This window comes from Tachypleus tridentatus, chromosome 7 (assembly GCF_004210375.1).
Source record: "Tachypleus tridentatus isolate NWPU-2018 chromosome 7, ASM421037v1, whole genome shotgun sequence".
Taxonomy (NCBI): Eukaryota; Metazoa; Arthropoda; class Merostomata; order Xiphosura; family Limulidae; genus Tachypleus; species Tachypleus tridentatus.
This window is the reverse complement of record NC_134831.1, coordinates 128502992-128511270: the sequence shown is the minus strand read 5'-3', so window position 1 is coordinate 128511270 and position 8279 is coordinate 128502992. Positions and strand designations below refer to the sequence as shown.

Below are 8279 nucleotides of genomic sequence, written 5' to 3'. Positions count from 1 at the left end.
TATTGTTTGTATGATAACCCAGGTTTGCGATGGTTTCATTGCATTCAAATTTTTACATGTTCTACAGTATTTCCTGAAAGCTGAATTCGAAAATATCAATTTTTCTCTTTGTAGCTTTGCGCGAAATTTAAAAAAATAAAATAAAAATACAACTTTTCACCATCACATACAGATTTTTCACAAAACGTAATATGTATTATTACACATGTGAATCATCGTCATTGAAATCGGGTCATATTTTATGGTTAAAATGTTGACAAACGCTAGCTATAGATTTTTCTAGACTAATCGCGACGCGAGTCTAAATGATCATTCTGCGACCAGCCGCTAATACACTGCTGGCCAAAATCTTAAGGCCAATAAACATAAAGAAAAAACTATGCATTTTGCGTTGTTAGACTCAACCACTTATTTGAGTAGAGCTTCGAAAGATGAAAATAAGAAAAGGGAAAATAAAAACCTTTTAGCATTTAATAGGGAAAATGTGAACACTATGAAATTAGCCTAAATACAAGCGAGTAAAAATTTTAAGACCATACCAAAAAGAAGTCCTAAACAGGGTAGGAAATGCCCAACAAGAGGTCTCAGTAGTGAATTGCACGGCCGTCATTGCGAATAACTACAAACATTCGCTTTGGCATGATCGATATAAGCGTTTGCAGAAGGCTGGCTGGAATGTTATTCCAAGTGGTGAAGATGGCTTCACGAAGATCATGCACTGTTTTGAACTGACGTCCATTTCTACGGACTTTCCTTACCTTCCACCCACAAACATTTTCAATGGGGCTCAGTTCGGGCGAACACGCTGGATGGTCCAAAAGAATCATGTTATTCGCTATGAAACAGTCCTTTGTCCAGCGGGCACTGTGGATTGTTGAAAGATCAAGTCATATCCACACAAGCGAGGGCCTTCAGTAAAAAAGGATGCTCTCTCCAACATACCAATGTAGCCAGCCGCTGTTTGACACCCCTGTTTAACCTGAAGCTCCATTGTTCCATGGAAGGAAAAAGCACCCCAGATCATGATGGAACCTCCTCCACTGTGTCGTGTAGAAAATGTCTCCAGTGAGATATCCTGATCGTGCCAGTAATGTTGGAAGCCATCTGGACCATTCAGGTTAATTTTTTTTCTAATAAGAAAACAAAACCTTTGTCCACTTTTCTACATCCCGTGTTTGGTGCTTCTCAGCAAAGTTTAACCGAGCTCTTTCTTGGTGTGGAAGGAGGCGTGGCCTATGAAGACGTTTACAGTTTTCAAAGCCTTTCTCTCGTAGATGCCGTCTTATTGTTCTTGAACTGCATTCTGCGTCCATAAGGGCCTTAATCTGGTGTCTTGCCAGACAACCCGTCGAATCCTCCTGCTCATTACCAGCGAAATTTTCTTGGGCCGACCACTTGAAATTCTGGTTCCGTATCCTTTAGGGTCTTTTAAGAAATTTGCAACAGCAGTTTTACTACGTCCAATCTCACTAGCGATGGCACGTTGAGAGAGACCTTGCTTTTGCAGCTCGACAATTCTGCCACATTCAAACTCTTTCAACTGTTTAGCCTTTGCCATGTTTTTACCCTATGTAACACAGATGTTGACAACGCTAATGCTTGAACACAAGTGACTAAATTTCGTCACGTGTTTACCAATTAACACTTCGTTTCAGTATGGTCTTAAACTTTTGACCAACTAGTATTTAGGCTAATTTCAGTGTTCACATTTTCCCTATTAAATGCTAAAAAAGTTTTATTTTTATTTTCCCTTTTCTTACTTTCATCTTTCAAAGCTCTACTCAAATAAGTGGTTGAGTCTAACAACGCAAAATGCATATTTTTTCTTTATGTTCATTGGCCTTAAGATTTTGGCCAGCAGTGTATATAAACGACTGACAGGCACAATGACTTGTAATTTCTGGATACTATTTGCGCGCGCACTTTATCTTTTCAGCATTATTTATTTATTGCTATTACAAGAGTAATAGTACACGGACCAAACATATTCTTTTTATAGTAAATGTGATTGAAGTTTTCCTTCCCGATTTGTAAAAAAACCCTTAACTCTTTTATAACCATTATAGTATAGATTATACCTTTATTATTTGATGCACATTCAGGTAATGTTGCCGAGTTTCCAAGTAAGTTTCGTTTTTTTCTATTTTACGACAAATCAATTTCTACAATAAGGAAAATTTGCAAACAATTGTGGCGTCTTATCTGAGGTACTACTCTGGTAATGAGGTTAGGCCTACGTACGTGATGACGTGTAAACTATAACCTGCAATAATTTATCAGTAACAAGAACTCAACTTCTAACAATTATTGGAGTAGGTAATCACATTTGCCAGATGCGACACTACGATTCTGGTCTAACTGAAAAGCGGTATTCCAAAAGCTTTATTTCTAGCCAGTTGTAGTATTCAAACCAATAAAGTACCAAATAAACGACGTCTAATGTACATACGTATATGGCACAGTCCTGTTTTATTTGATTAATGCGCGCATTGTTAATTAGATCGCCAAAAAAAGTAACATCGTTCTTCTGAAGAAATTAATTACGCGAATATCATGAACCGTAATGATGAATCTTCATACCATACTCTCAAGAACGTGATAACTATTTGTGAATAAAACATTTCATAAAATGTATTTATGAATATTAGTTTCTTTGCTTACAGTTGAACTAATTACGATTAAACAAATGTTGTAGTTTGTAATCAGTCTTAAATAATATATATATTTTGTCACTAACCAGTCTATGCCCAACACTTTTTGCTATTGTGCCATCAGGAAATTGTGCAAAATTATTAGTTTTACCGCTTACTATTATAACGGTTAATATCTGACTTCTATAACCTTATCTTAAATAAATACGCTTTATGAGTTTTGATGGACATGTACTCTTTATACAATACACAAAATACACTCGAGCAACTTTTCAACTACATTTCATCACATATTCGTGTTTCCGATTTCATTTAATATAAAACCTCACACTTTATCACCAGTGTCATTACATTCGTTCAAAACGAGTGTTTTACTGAACCTTTGCTACACCTCAAGAATTATATAAAGCCGTAAAAAAAATACAATTTTTATGTCACTAGTATATTATTTTACACAACACTCAAACACCCGTCACAAAATAAACTACTACGGAACCCATACCAGGTTTGCGAACCTGTTTATACTGGCATCAATACCAACACATAACATAATTTATTTATTACCGGCTGTTCGTAAATCACGAAAGGTGGATAAACTGGCCATATTAAATAAACTTGCATTTTCATTCGCAGATTGGTTTTGGTTTGAATTTTGCGCAAAGCTACACGAGAACTATCTGCGCTAGCTGTCCCTGATTTAACAGCGTAAGACTAGAGGAAAAGCAGTTAGTCATCATCACCCACCGCTAACTCTTGGGCTGCTCTTTTACCAACGAATAAGGGGATTAACAGTAACTTTATAACGCCCCACGGCTGAAAGGGCGAGCATGTTTGGTGTGACGGGGATTCGAAACCATAACCCTCGGATTTGTTATTTTGAATTTCGCGCAAAGCTACTCAAGGGCTATTTGCGCTAGACATCTCTAATTTAGCAGTGTAAGACTAGAGGGAAGACAGCTAGTCATCATCCACCACCAGCTTTTGGGCTACTCTTTTACCAACGAATAGTGGGATTGACCGTCACATTTTAACACCCCCACAGCTGAAAGGGCGAGTATGTTTGGTGAGACCGGGATTCGAACTCGCGACCCTCGGATTACAGGTCGAGTGCTTTAACCACCTCACTACATCGGACCCTTCATTTACAGAACATGCCCACCAATGAAAACAGCGCACGAGATTTACATACTTAACCTAAAACGTAAACCAGATTTCTATAAATAACCCAGTTTATTTCATAATGTAGCCTTTTCGTGCTTGTTCCTGGAACAAAAATTAAGTTTTCCCGGAATTCCAAGGACACGAGCAAATCGTTTTCACATAAAACGATTGCTAAACAAGTTTTTAATTACCAACTATTTTTATAAAACTTCGCTATAATTAAATAAATAAATCAACTTGGAAATCATTGAACATACCTTCCATAATTGGTTTAAGCTTATTCAGTTTGAGGTCACGTTTGTCACTTTCGAATATTTTTAATTGTCTTACCAACTTCTCAATACAAAACAAATCTATACTGTGCACAATGAACGCCAAATTTATTTACATCCAAAATCATATACATATGTTGAACTTGAAAACCATTCATGTATTTACTTCATTTATATCCGTGTTTTAGGTTAAACGACAAAGATAGCTCCAAGTGGACCAGAAGGAAAACAACCCAAAAGCGATATTAGGCAACACAACTGCTTGAAAATCGCAGTCCGTCTTTCATCCAATACCCTAAAAAAAAACTAATTTAAACAAATATTTAGTTTAAAACATGCACATTATGTTAAAAGTATAAATTATATAAAAACTGAGGTTTGAATTTGTGTTCCAGAAAATAAAGAAATTTTACAACTCGACTGAAAGGTTAATCCTTTTAAAATATTTTTAACACGTTTAAAACTGATTATTTTAAGTTATAAATTCTCTGCTTACCAATATATGCCACACAATTTAGTGAATACCTTTGAACAAAACAGAGCTGACTTGTATGTAGAGTTTATTGTGATTTATAACTACAGATGCATACAAAATACTTGTCCATGTTGATGGTCGAGTGGTGGCACAGTTTTTTTTCTTCCAATATTTAAGTACCAAAAACTGTTTTAAATTAACCAAGTCATCTTGGACCAATATGAAAAATAACAAAAACCAAACATAACTTAAGATACAAAATTAATATGCAAGACATAAAATATAATATTTAAGCATTATATATCTGCAACATTTATGCGCTGGCTTCTACTGTTGCTGTTTCTGTTTCCTCTGTTTCAACTTTTGCCTTCTTTTCTTTGCTGCACTGTTCTGTTGAGTCACTTGTTCCATCTTCAGGTTTTCTCTTCACAGCATCCCCGTCTGTTGCCTCTGTTTCTGTTGATTCTTTTAAAAACAACAACACATTTATTATTCTTTTGGCCCGTCATGGCCAAGCGCGTAAGGCGTACGACTCGTAATCCGAGGGTCGCGGGTTCGCGCCCGCGTCGCGCCAAACATGCTCGCCCTCCCAGCCGTGGGGGTGTATAATGTGACGGTCAATCCCACTATTCGTTGGTAAAAGAGTAGCCCAAGAGTTGGCAGTGGGTGGTGATGACTAGCTACCTTCCCTCTAGTCTTACACTGCTAAATTAGGGACGGCTAGCACAGATAGCCCTCGAGTAGCTTTGTGCGAAATTCCCAAACAAAACAAACAATTATTCTTTCATTAGCTAATATCTGAGCACTTCTTATCATCCACAAAGTTATCACAAAACTAGCACTACCGTGGTAAATAGGTGTTTGTTTTGAATATCGCTCAAAGCTACTCACGAGATATCTGCGCTAGCCGTCCCTACTCTTTAGCAGTGGAAGACTAGAGGGAAGGTAGCTAGTCATCACCACCCACCGCCAACTCTTTTACCAACAAATAGTTGGATTGACCGTAACTTTATAACGCCCAACGACTGAAAGGGCGAGTATGTTTGGCGTGACGGGGATTCGAACCCGCGACCCTCAGATTACGAGTCGAGTGCCTTGACCACCTGGCCTGCAACTAGGTGTGAAAAGTATAAACACAATAATTAACACATGGTAGCACACAGATAGGTTGTGGCATATTTTAACTAATAAGATGTATTCTAATATTTTCACGTACCACCGTTTTCTTTAGCTGTTTCTTCATTATCTTCTTTTGCTTCTTCTGTCTTCTCTTCATTTTCAGTTTCTTCATCTTTCTTTTCACTTTCTTGTTTCTCTTCTTTATCTTCTTTCACAGTTTCAGTTTCTTCTGGTTTCTGTTAAGTGACATACATGTTTAACTTTGTTTAGAACTTGAATGGTAATGATTTTAATGAATTACACATCTGAATCAAGTCTCACACGTAAAACTTTTATCCTTGAATATTTCTCAGTGGCTTTAACTTACAGATCATAAGCCCGTATGTAGCTGTTAAAACATTTAGCTACATACACTGTGCATAAAACAATTTTCACGTAAAATGCCCACGACGTTCAATAATCAGAATTTACAAAACCCATTCGTACCTCTTCCACTTCTGGTGTCTGTTCTTTCAAATCTTCTGTAACAACCTCTGCCTGCTCAGAGCTATAACGAATATTAAGATAATTAACACTGTAATAAGAACTGTTACTATTGTTTAACTACCAATAAACTATAATACCTTTTGAAAATAACCTACACTAACCGTAACTTCTATATCCTCGCTGTTGCAATCTTTGATTATGATGCAAGCTTTCTCACGAAGTGTCTGCAATCACTATTTTACAATTATATGTACAGTACCATTTGTTTACGTAACATAAAACCTGTAAAAAATATTCTAGCATTAGACGTAGTGGACTTCCAATATAGCACCCACTCAACTATATGCGTGCGGCATAAAAAATGGATATGTGACTCCAATTGTCTTCATGAAAAAAAAAATTACGTTGGAAAAACTTGTGTCATAAAATTAATTTTACCTATTATTTAAATAAGATGCTATTCTCTACGGCAAAATCAAGTCGAAAAATAGAAATAGCCAGAGAAGACGTAAAACGGTATACAACCAATTGAGTGATGAAACCTACATTCTTTGTCAAAATCAATATAGCCAAACACGTTAAGTATAACTGAAAACAAGAAATAATAATACGCAAACACGAAATTAAAAAAAATAAAATAAAACACCAGTATCACATATTTGCAATTCATCCATACTGACCGAATGTTTTAGGGTCACAGCATTGGATTCTCACCGATTAACGGAATGCACACGATACGGTCTTGCGGGATGAAGCAAAACCGGTAATTATTCTTAAATGAATAACTTTTGCTTTTAGTTCATTATATATGACAATATAAGTTCAACGTTTTTAGTGTAAATACTCCGATTCCATAAGGACAATTATAGTCACACAACACTTTTTATTCCGCGTGTGTACACTGCATTAGTATGTAGTAATACTAATACTGTTATACAAGTTAGAATAAATAATTGAAAATAATTTTCTTTAAAAAATTGTATATTTGTTCTAAATATCTGATATCGTGTTCTCGTGAACCACTCAAGCTAATACTAATACGTGATAAAGTTCCATACTGAGCAACCTCGTTTTCATCTATTATTGAAATACGATATAAACTCCAAGATTTCAGTTTAGCTTTCCAAATCTTATTAAATTTAACTGCAAGAATGTATATATGATAAATATATATTATTGTCCATTGTATGATAACATACATTTTTTTAAGTAATGATAATACTGATATTAAACCCGTTTTAAATTTAGCATTACTCTTACTTTTATATTAAAGGTAGCATTAATAATTTAACTTCCAAATTAGTCTTTCTCATCCGTTTTATTAACACTAGAAATTTATCCGTCAGTCTAATAGTCGTTACTTTGTTTCTGCCACCTGGTGATAAAAATAGTATTACTAAATTAACATTATTCGTTTTTTGTCTAAGTTTAAATCAAATTTACTGATTTGCTACAGGTTGCAGCTTAAGCTGAAAGGTTACTGTAAGTTAACTTTAACATATCCTAATTCTTAAGCTTAATTTCAGCACTAAAACTTTTCAATTTCAAAATTCAGAATAGGATTAACGAAGTAATACTGGAATATGAGTGATACTAACAGTTAATGACGCTTCGGCTAAACTTACAATTTTTGTTAATTATTCTGAAAAGTAAAACAAGCCAAACATGAAATCACCGTATCACTAATGGTTAAAAATGTACGAGTTTCAGAGAAACTTGCCTTTGTCTTCCACGAGTGGCTGGCATTTTGGTTTGGAACTTGAACAAAGAAGTTAATATACGAACTCACAACTTGCAACTAAACACTCCAACGTTCGAACAATGAACAGAGCGGGAAACCAAACTCTTTCATGTAATTTATATAGAGTTAATCACGTGATAAACTTGTCCAATGATCATCGTGCAAACGATAAAAATCTCCCATAAAAGTTTTATAGTGATTAACCACGTGACAAACGTATCCAATGAGAATTGTGCAAACAATAACCTCATTCATTTTCTTCGCGCTCGAAACATGAAAGAGTATAACTAGCGTTTAAAGTATTTGCAATGGTGACGTCACAGGAAACCACCGCAAGGCCACCTAGATACGTATTGTACTCTTGCATAACGTAC

General features: G+C 35.6%; 1 protein-coding gene and 1 long non-coding RNA gene across 2 annotated transcripts; one reads left to right on the top strand and one right to left on the bottom strand.

Moving 5' to 3' along the window:
* Positions 1 to 2036: 2036 nt before the first annotated feature.
* Positions 2037 to 4504, top strand: LOC143256582 (uncharacterized). The gene is made up of 2 exons (XR_013031417.1): positions 2037 to 2123; positions 4273 to 4504. It is a non-coding gene; the product is annotated as an uncharacterized LOC143256582 (long non-coding RNA).
* LOC143256581 (uncharacterized) lies at positions 4169 to 8043 on the bottom strand. The gene is made up of 4 exons (XM_076513964.1): positions 7885 to 8043; positions 6165 to 6225; positions 5776 to 5914; positions 4169 to 5024 (listed from the first exon to the last, which is right to left on the bottom strand). Exons 1-4 carry the CDS (start codon positions 7908 to 7910, stop codon positions 4873 to 4875), a joined length of 378 nt encoding a protein of 125 aa, XP_076370079.1. The 5' UTR covers positions 7911 to 8043; the 3' UTR covers positions 4169 to 4872.
* Positions 8044 to 8279: the final 236 nt, after the last annotated feature.

Coding starts and splice junctions, on each gene's coding strand:
- LOC143256581 (XM_076513964.1), bottom strand. CDS start 7,910: ATGCCAGCCACTCGTGGAAGACAAAG. Junction 6,226..7,884: donor GCCACTCGTGGAAGACAAAG/GCAAGTTTCTCT, acceptor TATTCGTTATAG/CTCTGAGCAGGCAGAGGTTG. Junction 5,025..5,775: donor AACAGCTAAAGAAAACGGTG/GTACGTGAAAAT, acceptor TGTTTTTAAAAG/AATCAACAGAAACAGAGGCA.